The sequence below is a fragment of the Xenopus tropicalis genome, chromosome 9 (assembly GCF_000004195.4).
Source record: "Xenopus tropicalis strain Nigerian chromosome 9, UCB_Xtro_10.0, whole genome shotgun sequence".
NCBI lineage: Eukaryota > Metazoa > Chordata > Amphibia > Anura > Pipidae > Xenopus > Xenopus tropicalis.
In genome coordinates, this window is record NC_030685.2 from 83,160,275 (window position 1) to 83,180,755 (window position 20,481).

Below are 20,481 nucleotides of genomic sequence, written 5' to 3' on the forward strand. Positions count from 1 at the left end.
GCGGGGCTAGTGGGGTTTTGGTGGCGTTTCTCAATAAATCGGTCCAAAACACAACTTTTTAAGCACAATCTTTCTATATCTAGAGGAGTATAATTAACTAATTTCATAATTTTTATATATGTCTCCTTTAAAGGAATGCCGAAGCAACGCATATATTTTCCTACTGGCAATTTCCATTGTCGCCAGTAGAAAAGAGGAGATAAATCGCTAGCGGATATTAACCAGGGGGAGACTAATCTCCTTGTGTCACCGGCTCTAAAGGGCACAGGTTAAATAGTGGGTAACAGATAAGCTCTGTAGAATATAATGGCGTTTTGTGTATTATCTGTGTAACCTGAGCCTTTCCTCCTTTGACTGGTTGCGCCTGAGGCTACACACACACATAATAGTTTGTGGACCCCAGGTCTATGGCATCTTACAGCAGCCCCTCTGGCATTTGCCTGAATCCACAGACTGCCAGTCCGGGCCTGGCTCGGTAGGTGGGCAGCAAAATGTACCCCGAGGGACACATCTGCCAATGTGAATCAGTAAGGATTCTGTGCAGCCCACTCAGCTACAAGCCACCCAGACCATAAAGGGGCCACTATTTGCCCTGCAAGATTAAACTACATTCCCACAAATTAACAGTGACACAAACAATTCTTTAACAATGTTTATTAATTAATGAGGCAACACAAGAGATCATTAAATACATTAGGGTTAGTACACTTATTGTACACTGTACACATTATACACACACCCATACACTCACGCGCAGAGTAACGCATGGATTTACACCAAAATACAGTTCTATAGCTATACAAACATGGATACTTCCACATGGGGTTGCTCTACACACACTCACAAGCAGCCTCTTACATACAAACACGTGGGGGAGGTATCACAGCAGTGAGAGACATTTCCTATGTTCCTATTAGTTTGCATCTGTGATATCTAAAGGAAACATTAACCCTTGAAAATGTATGTAAAATAAACATTTTTGTAATTTACATCCCCCCCCCTAGTTTTCAAGATTAGCAACCTCATAAGACTTCCCTCTGTTACCTTAGCCGTACAGCAGGTGGCGCTGTTGTTTCAAATTCATTTTATTGGCAGTGTAATAACTACTTATGTCATAAACTATAATTATTTGAATTTGTTTTTAGGGTTTACATTTAATTTGCAGCTCTTGCTGAACGTCAGTGGCTGAGATACTGTAATTCAGATGGATCGGGTCTCTACAGTAACAGCGCGATTACTGCCTTTGGTTACAAAGCCATTTCTCCTCCACAGACACCAGGTCAGATCTAGGACTGTCTTTAGGGGGGCTGCAAATAGGGTCACTGCTTTGGGTCCATAAATATGAAGAATAGGAAATAGCAGGGCTGAGCTCCACCCATTACCACTATAGGTCCAATAGGGCTCTTTTTATTTAGCAGTATTAGGCCCCTGGAAAATTCTAGGGGGTGTTATGGCAGTGAAGTCTGCTCCAATGGCAAGCTTTTGTTGAAATAGAATTAAAGGAACAGTAACACCAAAAAATGAGAGAGCTTTAAAGTAATAAAAATATAATGCACTGTTGCCCTGCACTGGTAAAACTGGTGTATTTGCTACAGTAACACTACTATAATTTATATAATAAGCTGCTGTGTAGCCATGGGGGCAGCCATTCAAGCTGGAAAAAAGGAGAAAAGGCACAGGTTACATAGCAGGTAACAGATAAGTTCTGTAGAATACAATAGTGTTTTATCTGTTATCTGCTATGTGTCTGTGCCTTTTCTCCTTTGAATGGCTGCCTCCATGGCTACATAGCAGCTTATTTATATAAATTATAGTAGACTTTCTGAAGTGAACACACAACTTTTACCAGTGCAGGGCAGCAGCACATTATATTTTAGTTACTTTTATGCACTTTCATTTTTTGGTGTTACTGTTCCTTTAAGAGTAGTAATAGGCAGAGACGGGTGTTTTGTCTGCCATTGTTACTCGCCAAATGAAAATGGCAGTTAAAACCCCCCGAGTGCTCCTCTGTGTCACAACATTAGCTTATACCTGTTCCGTTAGGTTGTAAAACCAACCTAGTGCCAATATAGGAGTATTGTAGTGAGGCTGGACCAATCAGAATGGCTGCATGAGAAAGCGACCCAACTATAAAGCAATTCAAGGGAAAGTTACCAGTCACATAAATAAAATCATTTTATACACAGCGGCTGTCAAACAACTTGGGAGGTCATGGGAAAATGTAATCATAGGGGAGTCCCAAGTGCATACCTTATACATTGCTGCTATGGGAGAAAGGAGGGCAGCATTAGGAGGAGGTTGGGTCTGGGTCAGCGGGGGCCCACCGGCCCAGTCCAACCCTGCCAGGAGGCAATGTATATGGGTCTGTCTTTAGCAAAATTGCACCAATATAAAAGTGTTTAATTGTTTGTATGTAGTAGCTTCAAAAGGTACTTCCCCTTTCATTTGCAATTGGTCTTCATTTTTATCAATTAAAAATGATTGAGCTTTTTATTCAGCAGCTCTCAAGCTTGGAATTTCAGGTTGATAGGATCTATATTTATATAAAAACTAACAAAACAATAAAACTGAAGTCTTGCAGTTATGTTTTTTGCCCAGGAAGAGGCAGAAGAAGAAAGCAAATAATTAAAAAAACTATATATATATATATATATATATATATATAAAAAAAAAAAAAAATTAAGACCAATTGAAACTTTGCTGGGAATTTAATCATACTAAAGGTGGCCATACACGTGTAGGGGAATTAACGACAGGCCTGCCTGACCGATATCTGGCCTGAAATCGGGCAGGTTAAAAAACGTAGTCGCCGGTCCAACTAAATTTTTTTTAACTGATCCGACTTCGCCAATACCGGTCGTTCTAATTCTATCGTTTGGCCCCAGGGCCAAATGACCGAATGAGCCTGGATTCGCTGATATCACCCACCCGTAGGTGGGGGATATCGGGAGAAGATCCGCTCACTTGGCGACCTCGCTCGCAAAAGGTGTATGGGCACCTTAACAGTTAAAAGATACAATTCCTCATTAAAGGGGGTAATTTAAGATCTGCCTTGCCTTAACCCGGTTAGATCCTCCCCCAGGATAAAGGAAACCAATCTTTCCCCATTTCTTATCTGGTAACAAAGATCCGAAAGCTCTGTGCTTCCAGCTCCTGGGCTGCTCTCTTTCCCATTGTCAGGCTGACATGATGGGTTCTTTTTGTTATTGTTGTTATCTCTAAGGTTTTATGAAGCTTTGAACACTACTGAAAAGAGACCAATGTATGGAATAATCCTATAAACCACTGCTTTCAGATCAATTTTCCACCTTGACTCCTCGGACCACGAGGAAAGAGAACAGCCCAGGGACTCAAAGTAAATAAGAGCTCTGTACCCTGGTAAGTAAATAGGGAAATTACATGTATTTGCCCTGGAGTATACATTTGTACTGTGGTCCTTTTAACAGACCCTTTTCAACCTTAAATTGCTCCCCGTAGCCGATAAAGACTGAAATGCCTAAACACCAAGGAAGCAACGGAAATGCTTGTTGAATATAAAGTGCTTCAAGCTTCCAGCACACACAATGGTATGGAATATCAGCGTCACACTGGGCGGTTTAGCTGTGGTCATCAAACACCAAGGAAATTACCCAAGATGCAAATAATTGCCTGCTATACAGCAAGCCAAACAAGTCACGTGGCCCCAGTAAGCTCCGGCCAGTACAATGTAGCTGCTTAGCCCATGGAGCAATTAGATGCTCACATTATTTAGCCAACGACCAATCACAAGCCAGGTACTAATAACATCTATCTGATCAACTATTGCTGAAAAGCACACCCCTACCTGCCCCCACTCACACCAGCCAATCTCTCTCAGTCGGAACAAGGAAAGCTGAAGAGCGAGCTGTGCGCCTAAACTACCCGGGGCAACAAAAGCCACAAGAAGAGCCATTATATATATAGCCAATAGGATGTCATTTAATTCAAAAGAAGTTGATAGATGGGCCCAGACATTCACAGGCATTGGAATAACTGATCCCCATCCAGTACCTACATTTTCTGCTGGTACTTTAGTTATTCATATCCCAGTGCAGCTTGGGTTAGCGGGTGTCTTTCATTCCGAATAAATGATACAATATGCAATACTGGGTAATAAAGTGTGGTTTTGGGGAAAAATATTTACTTCTGAATAAAAAGTCACTTTTTGCTTTATGACTAGGTGTATACTCAAACTTACACAAAGCATAGAGAAAAGATAATTAAACTTTATCTTATTGCTAGAGTCTTAGCCATAAAGCAGGGCAGGACTGCTGCTTACAATGGGGGGGATCAGATAGGATCTGTGCCACTGTGACAGAATGCTCTGTTATACAGATAGCTAGAATCTCAGCCATAAAGCAGGGCAGGACTGCTGCTTACAATGGGGGGGATCAGATAGGATCTGTGCCACTGTGACAGAATGCTCTGTTATACAGATAGCTAGAATCTCAGCCATAAAGCAGGGCAGGACTGCTGCTTACAATGGGGGGGGGGGGGGGGATAGGATCTGTGCCACTGTGACAGAATGCTCTGTTATACAGATAGCTAGAATCTCAGCCATAAAGCAGGGCAGGACTGCTGCTTACAATGGGGGGATCAGATAGGATCTGTGCCACTGTGACAGAATGCTCTGTTATACAGATAGCTAGAATCTCAGCCATAAAGCAGGGCAGGACTGCTGCTTACAATGGGGGGATCAGATAGGATCTGTGCCACTGTGACAGAATGCTTGTTATACAGATAGCTAGAATCTCAGCCATAAAGCAGGGCAGGACTGCTGCTTACAATGGGGGGGATCAGATAGGATCTGTGCCACTGTGACAGAATGCTCTGTTATACAGATAGCTAGAATCTCAGCCATAAAGCAGGGCAGGACTGCTGCTTACAATGGGGGGATCAGATAGGATCTGTGCCACTGTGACAGAATGCTCTGTTATACAGATAGCTAGAATCTCAGCCATAAAGCAGGGCAGGACTGCTGCTTACAATGGGGGGGGATAGGATCTGTGCCACTGTGACAGAATGCTCTGTTATACAGATAGCTAGAATCTCAGCCATAAAGCAGGGCAGGACTGCTGCTTACAATGGGGGGGTCAGATAGGATCTGTGCCACTGTGACAGAATGCTCTGTTATACAGATAGCTAGAATCTCAGCCATAAAGCAGGGCAGGGCTGCTGCTTACAATGGGGGATCAGATAGGATCTGTGCCACTGTGACAGAATGCTCTGTTATACAGATAGCTAGAATCTCAGCCATAAAGCAGGACAGGACTGCTGCTTACAATGGGGGGATCAGATAGGATCTGTGCCACTGTGACAGAATGCTCTGTTATACAGATAGCTAGAATCTCAGCCATAAAGCAGGGCAGGACTGCTGCTTACAATGGGGGGATCAGATAGGATCTGTGCCACTGTGACAGAATGCTCTGTTATACAGATAGCTAGAATCTCAGCCATAAAGCAGGGCAGGACTGCTGCTTACAATGGGGGGATCAGATAGGATCTGTGCCACTGTGACAGAATGCTCTGTTATACAGATAGCTAGAATCTCAGCCATAAAGCAGGGCAGGACTGCTGCTTTACCTTCTGAAAGCATAAAAGTGACAACTTTTATAATTGACTTAAACCCCTTTTCCTCAAAACAACCCAAATTCACTTAATACCACACATTGTTTTCAGACACAGAATACCAGCTAATGGAAGCAATTTAACATGCGTTTATTACATCTTAGATGTTTCTGGTCGGCAAATGTCTCGCAAGTCCTGTCAGAAGCAAAAAGAAAATGCCCCCCCCCCTCCTCCTCCCGCCCCCCCCCCGGACACCTGCTGCTTCACAATATAATTAACATCTACCCTTTTTTAATGGAAGGACAACTTATAAATTAATTTTCATTCCCCAAAATAAGAGCAAAAACTACTAACAATGTCCGATGGAAGAAATTGTTGCTAAAATGCATTCATTAAGTGCTTTTAAAGGTGAAAACTATAAATTATTGAAAATTATAAAATGCTCCTATAAATAAGAGCCAAGTGTGGAATTTCTGCATTTCTTTATCATTGAATAAGAGCAGAAAACTCTCTATATAAATAGTATAAGGACCATTATCCCATTCCCTTTATCGAAGAGCAAAGTGTACTCTAGTCCAGTGTGGCTGCCTTTCATTAAACTGTAACAGACCAGGGAGTATAGGGTTAGCAAATACCGGGGCCCTCCAGCCGTTGTCTACAGCAACTGCCAGCTAAAGGGGCCACTAGTTTGACACGCCTAGGGGTACTATGAAAGTCATCAAGAGCAGCCCACGCACTCGGACATGTTTAAAAAATATACGCAAGGTACAAAAGTGCCGACACAACCAACTCACATGAACCGTGAATATTAAAATACTTACAAAAATCATAAATGCCTGCACCCCACTTAATATAAACGCACTTACAAAATGCCGCCCGATCTGTCCAGCTGTGCAGGTTAGCAATTTTCAGATGGAAAAAAAAAAATAATAATTAATACTATAAAGCATATCCAGGGGTGCAAAATATTTAAAAAAAGGAAGATGTTTGTCTAGATAAAAAAAACCCTTTCCCTAGGGAAAAGGATGGCAAAAAGCTCGTCCCTTCAGCCAATGCCCGTCGTGATAGGCCGTTCTATGCTTTGCCGGATAATATTAAAAGGGATCTTGACCATAAAATCAACTTTTAGTATGACGTAGGCAATAACATTCTGAGACAATTTGCAGTTGGTCTTTTTTTTGTTTGTTTTGCAGCTCACCAAGTCTGGAATGGAAACTGCAATGTAGTTGCGGTTTTCAGTGCCCTAGCAACCAGGCTTTTGTTTGAAGCAAAATAAAATACAGGTATAGGATCCCTTATCCGGAAACCCGTTATCCAGAAAGTTTCGAATTACGGAAAGCCTGTCTGCCATAGACTCCATTATCAGCAAATAATTCGAATTTTTAAAAATGATTTCCTTTTTCTCTGTAATAATAAAACAGTACCTGTATTTGATCCCAACTAAGATATAATTACCCCTTATTGGGGGCAGAACAGCCCTATTGGGTTTATTTAATGGTTAAATGATTCCCTTTTCTCTGTAATAATAAAACAGTACCTGTACTTGATCCCAACTAAGATATAATTACCCCTTATTGGGGTAGAACAGCCCTATTGGGTTTATTTCATGGTTAAATGATTCCCTTTTCTCTGTAATAATAAAATAGTACCTGTACTTGATCCCAACTAAGATGTAATTAATCCTTATGAGAGGCAAAACAAGCCTATTGGGTTTATTTAATGTTTAAATTAATTTTAGCAGACTTAGGTTATGAAGATCCAAATTACAGAAAGATCCCTTATCTGGAAAACACCAGGACCCGAGCATTCTGGATAACAGGTCCCATACCTGTACCTTAGGAAAAGCACATTTAGTTGCTTCACTGGCAAATCATCTAGACGGCACAGGGGTCCAGGCCACTGCTACTGGGAAGCAATTCCAGACATTTTGCCAGAGGAGCTAATAAAACTCTTGGGCAACTAAATGCCCAGATATCGCTGCCCGTGCCATTGTCCTCATTGCCTTTTATTTCCTTGAGTCGTTCACCATAACAAACTGAAAACATTTTATGTTTCACTTTGATAGAAACTGAAATGATGAAATAAGAAGAGGCATCAATAAAAAATGAAGACCAACAGCAAAGTTGCTTAAGTTACATCTGCCTGTGACACACTAAAAGTTAATTGAAAGGTTAGCTTTCCCTTGAGCAGAGCTGCCTATCAGATACTGTGCATATAGACAAATCAGAGAGGAGCCCTGTGTTCCTCCCCTACACATCTAGTCTTTGTGAGCCCTAGGAAGCAGGTTTCTCTTGTTCCAGTTCAGGACAGACTGGGGTTGCTGATGTTCCGGCAGCTCGGTGCCTCTCGTCCTCCTCTAGCTCCTGCTCCATCTGATCCGCCTCCTCTTGCTCCAACAACTCAAAATCCTCTCCATCATCCCCCGGCTCTTGCATTTCAGAAAGAAGGTGTCCCAAAGTAGCAACCGGCATTATAGGGCTTTGCAAATCGGAGGGAATGACCGCGCCGCCCTCCCTTAGCGATTGGACTTCAACCGCCATTCCCACCGCTTGTCCCTTTCCATTGAAGTGAGTGTTGACAAAGTGCAAAGGGGACGTTAGCGAAGGCAACAGCTCTTCCGTATCTAAGTTAAGAGACTGGGCTTGTGAGTGAGCCACAGAGTGAGTTTCAAATAAAGGCTTCTCATCAGTTGGGCGCTGCCCCAGCCACTGAGACAAGTCACTGGACTCTTTGGGAGCAGATCCTTCCTCTGTCACAGTGCTCTGCTGGTCTAGATCTAAAAAGGAAAAGAGAATCATGGTAAAAGCAGAAAAGTATTATGGCCAGGGAAACACCAAATAGAACATTTACTTCGGACATATACCCTTTTATATAACTTATGGTATAAGAGCATTCTGGGCAATTGTATGTAGAGTTTATGTCCTTTTTAATTCGAACCACTGGACAAGAAAAGACTCCAAATCTTTTCAGGGCATTAAATTTGCTAATTCGGGTGCAGATTCAGTTTGGTATTTGGACAAAAATTTGGTAGTGGACAAAGTATTTGCCCAAAAGAAAAAAAAACACTGATTCAGTGCATTTCTAGTTCATATTGATAGCCTGAGACAATTTGCAATCGGTCTTCATTTTTTGTGGTTTTTCAGCTTTTTTATCAGTAGGTCTGCAGTTTGGAATTTCAGCAGCTATCTGGTTGCTAGGGCCTTGTTTACCTTAGCAACCAGGCAGTTTGCATGAGAGACTGGAATATGAACAGGAGAGGAACTGAATAGAAATATAAAATGTAACAATAACAATAAAATTGTAGCCTCAAAGAGCAACAGTTGTTTAGCTGCTGGGGTCAGTGACCCCCTTTGGAGAAACTATAAAGAATAAATAAATAATGAAGACCAATTGAAAAGTTGCTAGGATTAGGGCACTCTATAACCTACTAAAAAGTTAACCTAAAGGTGAACCACCCCTTTAGATAATGTTTTACTAATACCGAGGTCAACTAATACTGCTTGCTCAGAGCTACACTGTAGAGATGCAGTTAGCCCATATCATCTATTTTAACAACTCACTTTAATTTTTATGCCCAAATGTGTCCTGTGCAGGCTTCTCATTTTTAAATTGATACAAACTCATTTATATTAAAGCAACACTCAGGGCAGGTCAGTGTCCGATGATGATGTTGGCTGGGCAAGGCTACCTGGCTTGTTTGAGCACCTTGTAGATTTGTACACAGTCAAGTTAACAGAATTCTACCCCCTGGAACTCGGACCTTGCCGAGTAAAGCTCTTACCTTCAGACACGTCTGTCAGTTGGGGTGTGGTTGCCCTAGAGACCGAAAACCCACCACTCTCTAGAATGGAGGCTTCCTCGTCAGACAACTCGGAATCCGTAATAGATAGAGCCAAGGCTGTAATTCTTACATCCATCTGCAAGCAAAGAACACGTGTTATATTCTATCTACTGGCTGCAATTCTCTTTATCAGACACAGTCAGTTGAATTAGAAATTGTTTGAATGCCGACACAGTGTATACAAGTAGGGCTATACGGATAAAAATATATATACACTCCTAAATCTTAACGAAAGCCTGTGATGACCACAGAAAATAGCAATCTCAAATAGCTCACTCTCATTCCCTGCCACTTTTGGCACTAGAATCCTCAGCAATCTTTTATTCACAAAGCCATTCCTGATGGCTAGTTACAGCTAGCTGTTCTGGCATAGCTGCAAAATGGCTTGTAATAATGCACATGATGTAGAGCTGGTTTATAGAAGTCCCTGAGAGTACAGAAATGCTGGGAAGCATCCTTTCTTGTTGGTGACAGATGAGTATTTTTTTTATAGCGTCAGAATCCCTTTAAGCACATTTTGGGGTGCCTACAGGCATGCTATGTAACATAAAAGGTTTAAATCTGACATTAAAGAGCCTTTGGTAAGACTAGGAAGCTTTCCCCACCAGGTAGCTGAACACCTAAACTTCACACCTACGTGTTCCGTGGTTAGACAACCCGGCTCTGAAAGTGCTAGACACACTGTCACCCAATAATTATTTGCTAACAACAGACTCACCTCAGGAGAAAATCCAGAGAGCTCAATCTCACTTTCACTGTCTGTTTCGGCGACCAATTCTTCACCTTGTTCAGCTTCTTTCTTTCCCTGCCTCTCTGGGAAGAGAAATATATATATATTAATACCACATAGAGCACAGGACACAGATAAGGAGTATTGTATGGTTTGTAGGCTAGGCCTTAGAGCTCTGCCACTGTCAGGCTGGGCATCAGCACTTCTCTTACTCTTGTGTGAGCGGTGTAGTCTTTCTCCCTTCATGGTGTAGTCCAGCTTCATGAGGACTGGTTCCAGTGCCGTATACATTCTCTGAATCAGCTCACGATAAACGACTACAGGCCACAACAAAACACTGAGCACTGCAAGAGAGGGTAATAGGAATAAACAGGGCGTACCAGGGCAAACTCTGCCCCCGTGCTATATTCCTTAGTGATATACTTACAGATTATATAGGAGATCATGATCCCTGGCACATAATGTCCGATGATAGCCATTACTGCACAGCCAGAGCACACCACAGCGCAAAACTGGGGTAGAGAGAGGAAGAACACCAAACTAAGTCACTGGGTGGTTAATATTTTGTTTTTCTCTCTTCTGCATCTCATGGACTACAGCATCCGGTATCCTGAAACTGCCAGAGGATGTTGGGAGATGTAGTTTAGCAACAGCTCAAGAACAGAAATGTGAAAAGGCCCGATGACTTACATTTTAAAGGTAAGTCCTTGTCATGAAGCATGGGCTCGTTTGAATTAGAACCTCTAGAAATCTGCTGCTTAGTAGCCCCCACATTTTCAAATATACATAGGCTTGATCCTTCCTAACACTCCGGCAGGGGCAGAGATTTATCTGTAGCACTAAAGACAACAGTCTAAAAGGGGTTTGCCCACTAGTTCTTGTTCAGTCTAACTGTATCATGCAGCTTTTCCTTTGTCCACCAAGAATGTAATGCAGCCTCTTGTTTAGGTCTGTGCCCTGCCTCAATAGGCAACCACTGAAAAGAGAGCAGTTGAGGAACAGGATGTATAAAGGATGAATACTGAGTCCAGCCCAGTCAGAGGTTGCTAATAAAACGGATCCAGGTTCAATCCTGAGTGAATTTACCCTTTTAGAGAGGCTCTAGATCTCTTGGCTTCACATAGTTCATGTCCAAATAACACTGGAGAGGAACAGTGCAAATATAGAAGCCAACCTCTCAGGCGACAGCACCTCTTTAAATGAATGGTTGCTGCCTTGTTGCTCTACGCCAATAATTCTATAGCACCATTAGAACTGTCCTAACTGGGTCCATTATTCCATAGAAAGAGTCTCATTAAATACTTCTGAGATGTGTGGCCTATGATAATACCGGGTATAAAGTGACTGCAGGAAGGAAACCAGAGAGTGCAAAAAGATGAGAACATCTCTACTCACCGTGCCAGGATTCTGCTTCTTGTACTGCAGCAGCTCCTGGATGTACTGCTGAGAAGTGACCCAGCTCTCTGCCAGGTAATGGCACAATTCAGGCACACTTAGAAGGCGGGGGTGCCCTGCTCCAGCCACAGATGACAGGGTTTCACTACACACAAAAATAAGTACATTTGTTATAGTTCTGCACAGAAGTCAGTTAAAACTTTAACAAAATACTTGTATGTATGTTATTTAGTGACATTTCTCACAAGGAAACCTTGTAGCCGGCACTTCTGCCAAAGTTTAAAGGAGAACTAAAGCCTAACTAAAGTAGTACAGTAGAAACGTTGTACATTATGTTTTGGGCTTCTGTAGCGGCCAAAGGCAACCACAGCCCTTTAGCAGGGAAGATCTGTGCCCCTGGAGATGCACCCAGTAGCCCCCCATCATCTTTATTCTGACTCACTGCAAATGCTCTGTGCTGCGGTCAGTTATGGAGTTTAGGAAAGGACTCACAATATACTGTATATAGAATACAAATGTCACAATATAAGGCGGATTAGTGATTAATACAGATAATTACTACATGACAGCTCAGAAACCAGTGCAATTGGAATTAGAATTTAATAATCAGCCATGAAGCATCAGTTTATATGACAGGCCAACCTCACTTTCTGCTTGATAATTGACGACCCCTAAGCTCAGCTTCTCAGAGCCCCCCGAGTATGTGAGTGTCGCACACACTTTTCAAGTTGGGCTCATTGCTGCTACTGAGATGCTGAAACTTTAGGCTGGTGCAAAAAGTTCAGCATTTTTAGCAATATTCATTTAAGGGTTTAGCTCACCTTCAAAGGAGAAGGAAAGGCATTTTGGCATTTTACTGCCAATAGATTAGCCACATTAGTGCCACCTAGAACACTATCTTTACAGTGATAAGTGTTGTGTGAAAGCTGCAGCTCCTGAAAAAGTCCTGTGGGAATAATTAATAAAAGCCAAGCACAACTTCCTACAATAACAAACAACATATAAGAAGAAGATCTCTGTACTCAAGAGAGCCACTTAGACCTAAGCTCGCTGACAAGGAACAAAAGCGGATACTAGGGTAGATACAAGTGTAAACACAATAGAAAAATATTACAAGTTCATATTAATAAGCCATTTAAAAAAAAAACAAAAAAAAAAACCCTACAAATGAATATGTCTGGAAAGGCCATATTTTATATAATAAACTTATTGCACCAGCCTAATGGTAAATCATTTTAGTAGTACTGATCCAGGCCTTCAAATTGTCACAGGGGCTCCCCATCTTGCATTTTGTTAGGTTTTACTCAGTGCACTCTAGGGTTATGGCAAATTATCAAGCAGAAAATGGGGCTCACCATATAAGCTGATATTACAGGGCTGATTATTAAATTCTGAATCAATTACTTCTATTATATATATATATATATATATATATATATATATATATACAGTATGATGTGGAGTGGGTCCCTAAGCTCAGGTAAGTCACAGCAGCACAGAGCAAGTTTAATGAATCAGCAGAAAAGAAGGAGGGCTACTGGGGGCATATTTGGGGGCACATATTTGCACTGCTAAAGGGCTGTGGTTGCCTTGGGCTGGTACAGATACCCCAAATATAACAGAGCATTCCTGCCCTACTTCTTTAGTTAAGCTTTAGATCTCCTTTAATGATGACAATGATTATATAGTGCGGAGCTGATGCCATAACACAAGGTCAAGTTCTTCAGGTTTAACAGGTATATATTAATTTTATTACTCGAGTGCCGAGTAGGAGAAAAGACCCAGACTGGTAAAATGAAGATCCTGGCAAACCTTAAAATAACTGCTATAAGCTGCCATGGGTCTGTGCTTTATTTTGGGCATGCAAGGGGCTCCAATGCCTAACGAGTGCTCAGCTGGTAAAAGCCAGATGAGTGCATATTAACCAATCACGTGCCCGGCAATGCCCCAAAATAAACATGCCTATCACACATGCCAGCGACGGCTGCAACTGCTGACAGCATTTTAAAGATTCCAAAATGACGCCTGAATGACGCATTGGCAGCAGATGTTCTTGTACAATAGTATTCATAGAAACCAAAGCTGCACAGCAGTGATTATAGAGATATGTTAGTACAAATAAAGTGCTAATGATGAGTTTTATGCTCATACAAGTGTTTGCATTGTTCATACCTATCATTGGAAGGATCACCCCGAGATGGTGCTGTGAAAGAAAACAAAGTTGTGTTATAACAGTATAATAATAATGATACAGGGGCAGTTATCCTATCTAGCAAGGGTCCCAGTGATCCATGTATGTAGCCCACAGGTCCCACAATTATACTGCCCAGTGTGGTGAACCGAATAGTAACCCAAGGGACCGAAAGATTTGGATCAGTTTGGACAATTCTATGCCAACATGTGGATGGCTAAATCAGGCAAAGATACATTCGGCCTGTGACCTGGGCAATGGAACAGATCTTTATATGTATGGCCGGCATTAGTCTGATCTAACCTACTGGCACGAGGCTCAATAGAATCATCCCCACTAGTTAAGTGAATGCAGCACATACCAATATTTAAAAGGGACCTGTCCAGAAATAATTCCCAACTCATTTCTATTGTGTTTGTCTTGCAAAATAAACTTTACTGACACTATAAAAATGATTTAAATATTTTTCCATTCGTTGTTTTGGACTCCTCAGTTAGAGTACCTAGACAGGGGCTATTTTGTGAATACTGTTAATAAGGCAAGCTCTGCATTATCCCAAAATCATGTGTATTCCCCAAAATGGGAGGAGTGCAGTGACGTCTAGGAAGTGCTGAATGGAAAGTGAAAAGCCCCCGTCTCTATGCAAAGAGGCGGGGCAAGCAATATATTATTGACAGTTGAGGTTTTAAAATAATGTAATAACAGATATGGATGTGTTCATAAAAAAAAAAAAAGAAATAACAATTTGAGGTTTCATGTTTAATTTGAAAAAGGACTTATTATACAGCATTTTATGGCTGGGTGACAGGTCCCCTTTACATCTCTAACTGGCCCTAATCCGCTCCCAATATACCGCTACTTATAAATAAGTTATACATCTCATTTAAGCCTTTTCTTACTTTGGCTCTTTGTTTTTGCAGTCCTGTGTTCTGCGGGGACAGATGAAAGAGCAGACAATGTGTAAATTGTATTGTGTCAACAGACAGGTCTGTGACAGCAGGTGCTGTGGAATTAACACTTTCCAGCAGGCAAGTAGTTAAAGGGTAAGTCCACTTTGGCTTAAATAAGGGCTGGGTATACACAATGCCGAAACAGCATATGTTTCATCATACAACTGCCGTACAAGCCTGGGGATACAGCAGAGGGAAGATCTACAGTTGTAAATGCCCTCTGTAACACCATCGTGTCACTCTAAATGCCATTTTTTGTTGGTATATTCCAGTGGACTGTGCAGTGAACACCTATCGTGACCCAAGTTACAATGGGATTTAACTGGGCTATTGGCATATAGAAGGGACTAACCTAAAGGTCCCCATACATGGGCCGATTGTAGCTGCTGATATCCCTTAGACCGATTCAGCAGCTAATCGGCCCGTGTATGGGCACTACTGACGGGCCTGCCCGACCGATATCTGGCCTGAAATCGGGCAGGTTAGAAAATCTAGTCGGATCGGGGACCGCATCGCTCGTTGATGCGGTCCCCGGACCGACTTTTGCTATGCCCATCGTTATAATTCAATAGTTTGGCCCCACCCGTAGGTGGGCCAAGTGAGCGGATCTGCCCGTGTATGGGGACCTTAAGCCAAGTCCAGTATGTCCCTACTATAGGTAGAGTACATATTCAGGAGCAGAGACCTTCCCAGCAGTGATTAGATATACAATGGGGTATATTTATCATTCTGTGTAAAAAGTGGAGCATTACTAAATGATGTTGACCAGGGCATCCAATCACCAATTAGATTTCAACAGTTAGGAAACCAAAGCAAAGCATCTGATTGGCTGCTATGAGCAATATCACCCACAATGTTTTACTCCACTTTTTACACAGCATGATAAATATATCCCTATATGTACTGGTTCCGTGCCCGCAGAGCCTTTTTCTGTGCAGATTTTGGCGACTCCATAACAATGGCAGCTACAAGAGCGGGCGTGCCGCGCATTTCCGTTTAGAAATGAAAGCCAATAACGGTTACCTCTGAAGTGCGCCACCAGCCATGGCTTCCAGCGTTCCACACAAATAAGCAACAGCAGGAAAAAGCTTAATAAAAACACAGGTCTTGGGGACAGGTACGAGAAGAGCCTGCAGAGAGAGCAGAACCACAGATCCGTCAGCCTGTTTGTTATATAAAGGTTTGGCTCCCTCCCCTTATTGGCACAGGGAAAACAAATGAAAATGAATGCCAGTGTTAATAAACCTATCACTGTAATCTGCTCCTTCAGAAAGTAGGAATAAATCCCATGTTTATATGCTGAAATCCAGCTGCAAAGCAGTTCTTCTCCTTCTGCATCATCTGAAACACTGGCAGGGGAGGAGGGACTAAAACACTGATGTTACAAATTGTAACAACTTCTCCACAGCTTACAGACAGCATGCAGGAACTACATAACCCACAATGCATTGCACTGGGACGTTCCTTTTTTGAGTTCATAAACCTGTTTAAGTTATTTATTCAAACGAGTTTTCCTTATTAATAAATAAGCGAGCATTCGATATGCAAGTTTATTTGATTTAAAAAACAAACTCAAACTGACAAATGAGCCCATAAAAACCACAACATGGCTGCATATTTGTAACTGAAGTATCTTGCAAAGTTGCTTGAAATTATGTTTACCTCTCAAAAAGCTTAAGTTGTGTTTGGGTGGAGTTCCCCTTTAATATGAAACTGTGTGATCACTGAATAACTAGACAAGTTTAGAAAATCTGTATAATGTGTTAAATAATGTGGGCAAAGCAGAACAGGGTGTTACACACAGAAATAACCCACAATGATATGACTTAGCAGGCCGTCCCAAACTGGACTCTTTAAAGAACAAGGACACATTTAGATTCATTTTTTTGTATGATGTAGATCAGGGGTGGGCAAACTTTTTGGCTCAGGGGCCACATAGACGGGCCATGACAGCGTTACGCCCGGGGCTGCCATCAGAAATTATGGGGCCTCTCAGCTCCCCCCCAGCTCCACTTTCCAGCATCCTGCAGCTCCACTCCCCAGCATCTTGAAGTTCCCCACCCCAGCATCCTGCAGCTCCACTCCCCAGCATCCTGCAGCTCCACTCCCCAGCATCCTGCAGTTCCACTCCCCAGCATCCTGCAGTTCCACTCCCCAGCATCCTGCAGTTCCACTCCCCAGCATCCTGCAGTTCCACTCCCCAGCATCCTGCAGTTCCACTCCCCAGCATCCTGCAGCTCCACTACCCAGCATCTTGAAGTTCCACTCCCCAGCATCCTGCAGCTCCACTACCCAGCATCTTGAAGTTCCACTCCCCAGCATCCTGCAGCTCCACCCCAGCATCTTGAAGTTCCCCACCCCAGCATCCTGCAGCTCCCCACCCCAGCATCCTGCAGCTCCACTACCCAGCATCTTGAAGTTCCCCACCCCAGCATCTTGAAGTTCCCCACCCCAGCATCTTGAAGTTCCCCACCCCAGCATCTTGAAGTTCCCCACCCCAGCATCTTGAAGTTCCCCACCCCAGCATCTTGAAGTTCCCCACCCCAGCATCTTGAAGTTCCCCACCCCAGCATCTTGAAGTTCCCCACCCCAGCATCCTGCAGTTCCACTCCCCAGCATCCTGCAGCTCCACTCCCCAGCATCCTGCAGTTCCACTCCCCAGCATCCTGCAGCTCCACTCCCCAGCATCCTGCAGTTCCACTCCCCAGCATCCTGCAGTTCCACTCCCCAGCATCTTCCAGCTTCTCCTCAAAATCCTCCCACCAGCTCCCCCCCGCATCCGCCATGACCTGCGGCTCCCTCCTCCAGCGACCCGCTCCTTCCTCCGTCCCATCCTTCTGTTCCCCAGTGCATTCTTTTATATGGTTGCGCCCCGTGCGCGCTGACGTTGTGCGCATGCACGGGGCTCAACCAATCAGGGCCCGTCATTCTTTTAAGGGGGCCGGAGACTGCGGACCGGATTGAAAGGGCTAACGTGCCGGATGTGGCCCGCGGGCCGTAGTTTGCCCACCCCTGATGTAGACAGTGGCAAACTGAGACAAACAATTTGCAGTTGGGACTTTTTTTATGGCTTTTGACTAAATGAGCCTTTTTTTTCTCCGGTTTAGAATTGTATTTGCAATGTGGTTGCTAGGGTATAATTAACCCAAACACAACTTTGCAGCCTTTTCATGATGTTTAATGTAATAATCTGGTTTGGAACAGTTCCCTAAGCCCCGCCCCCTGCTGACCTGACTGACTACTTTGTGACTCAAATAAATGTAACAGTAGTCGCCTGCCTTCAGCCTGCCTCCTCCCAATCCCACAATCCCCTGCACACGTGATGCCAATAAGGAAAGGAAAATCCCAGTGCAGTGCATTGTGGGTTATGCAGTTCCTGCATGCTGTCTGTAAGCTGTGGAGAAGTTGTTACAATGTGTAACATCAGTGTTTTAGTCCCTCCTCCCCTGCCAGGATTACAAATGATGCAGAAAGAGAAGAACTGTTTTGCAGCTGGATTTCAGCATATAATAATGGGATTTATTCCTACTGTTTGAGTGAAGAGATTACAGGGATATTAGGGGTTTGTGGGCTCTGTAAGACATATTTGTTCCCCTTTAAACGAGAGCCCTGGGTTCCAATAGAAGGCAATGAGGGGGGTTGGGTTGCCAGGGAGACGCTCACCAGAAGAGGCCATGCAGGGCGGCGGCAGTGAGCAGGCTGGGCAGGGCCCGTTCCCACACCAGGAGGCGCTGGGCAGCAGAGAGCACAGGGCCCCATTCGTGTAACACAAGGCGCAGATGAAGCTCCAGTCGCCTCATTTCATCTTCTAAGGATCCGGGAGCCCGGCCGCTCCTCTCCTCCGACTCCCCCGACACCCACGACCCCGCGTCCTCTCTCTGCATGGTTCCGACGCCTTGTACCGGAGCCCCAGTGGCGGCGGCGCTAGTCATACTGTGCGCGGCTCAGGCTGAGCTCTAGCCCCCGGCTCCACAGAGGGAATACGGCCGGAGCCCTGGCACAGCATTCCCCATACTGCCCCGCAGTGCCGGACCGCTACGCACACATCCTGCAGCCCTGACAATAACAAGCGCCTCGGCTCCTGTCTCACAGGAAATCTCGCCGTCGCAAGTCTCATTGGGCGGGAACTAGGCGTCATGACTAAGCGCGGTGACGCAGCACGCAGCTGCCTGTGAGGCGTGACACGCAGGGATGGAGCTTCTCAGAAGTTTCAGTCCCAGTCAGGGTTGCAAGGTTGGTGGTTTTCCCGCCAAAGTACCAGCCCGCTAAGGTACAGCTTTGGGCTATTATTTTGGAGCTTTGGCGGGTTTGTAGTTTGGAAACTAGCCAAAGTTTTTTCCCCTATTTTGCCTGTTCCACTGCATGCTGGGTAATGTAGTTTGTGTCTAACAATTAGCCTACAGCTCGAATTAAAATAAAACTACAATACCCAGCATGCAATTGGGCTCCAATTTCTATTCTATTCAGGCTCAACCTGTCTGTTCTGCTCCCTGCTCTATAGGGTATGTGATTGTACTGTTACTTTCTACTGGGATGTGGGGCAGTTCTACCCCCTGCTCTATAGGGTATGTGATTGTACTGTTACTTTCTACTGGGATGTGGGGCAGTTCTACCCCCTGCTCCCTGCTCTATAGGGAATGTGATTGTACCGTTACTTTCTACTGGGATGTGGGGCAGTTCTACCCCCTGCTCTATAGGGTATGTGATTGTACTGTTACTTTCTACTGGGATGTGGGGCAGTTCTACTCCCTGCTCTATAGGGTATGTGATTGTACTGTTACTTTCTACTGGGATGTGGGGCAGTTCTACCCCCTGCTCCCTGCTCTATAGGGTATGTGATTGTACTGTTACTTTCTACTGGGATGTGGGGCAGTTCTACCCCCTGCTCCCTGCTCTATAGGGTATGTGATTGTACTGTTACTTTCTACTGGGATGTGGGGCAGTTCTACCCCCTGCTCTATAGGGTATGTGATTGTACTGTTACTTTCTACTGGGATGTGGGGCAGTTCTACCCCCTGCTCCCTGCTCTATAGGGAATGTGATTGTACTGTTACTTTCTACTGGGATGTGGGGCAGTTCTACCCCCTGCTCTATAGGGAATGTGATTGTACTGTTACTTTCTACTGGGATGTGGGGCAGTTCTACCCCCTGCTCCCTGCTCTATAGGGTATGTGATTGTACCGTTACTTTCTACTGGGATGTGGGGCAGTTCTACCCCCTGCTCCCTGCTCTATAGGGTATGTGATTGTACTGTTACTTCTACTGGTGATGTGGGGCAGTTCTACCCCCTGCTCCCTGCTCTATAGGGATGTGATTGTACTGTTACTTTCTACTGGGATGTGGGGCAGTTCTTACCCCCTGCTCCCTGCTCTATAGGGGATGTGATTGTACTGTTACTTTCTACTGGGATGTGGGGCAGTTCTACCCCCTGCTCCCTGCTCTATAGGGTATGTGATTGTACTGTTACTTTCCTACTGGGATGTGGGGCAGTTCTACCCCCTGCTCCCTGCTCTATAGGGTATGTGATTGTACTGTTACTTTCTACTGGGATGTGGGGCAGTTCTACCCCCTGCTCCCTGCTCTATAGGGTATGTGATTGTACTGTTACTTTCTACTGGGATGTGGGGCAGTTCTACCCCCTGCTCCCTGCTCTATAGGGTATGTGATTGTACTGTTACTTTCTACTGGGATGTGGGGCAGTTCTACCCCCTGCTCCCTGCTCTATAGGGTATGTGATTGTACTGTTACTTTCTACTGGGATGTGGGGCAGTTCTACCCCCCCCTGCTC

General features: G+C 44.1%; 1 protein-coding gene across 1 annotated transcript; it reads right to left on the reverse strand.

Moving 5' to 3' along the window:
• Window positions 1–642: 642 nt before the first annotated feature.
• retreg2 (reticulophagy regulator family member 2) lies at window positions 643–18,764 on the reverse strand. The gene is given in 10 exon segments (NM_001127953.1): window positions 643–1,510; window positions 7,010–8,362; window positions 9,368–9,503; window positions 10,146–10,240; window positions 10,370–10,501; window positions 10,585–10,669; window positions 11,553–11,697; window positions 13,725–13,755; window positions 15,717–15,823; window positions 18,357–18,764. Coding segments are annotated over 9 exon segments (1,455 nt in total). The 5' UTR covers window positions 18,578–18,764; the 3' UTR covers window positions 643–1,510; window positions 7,010–7,859.
• Window positions 18,765–20,481: the final 1,717 nt, after the last annotated feature.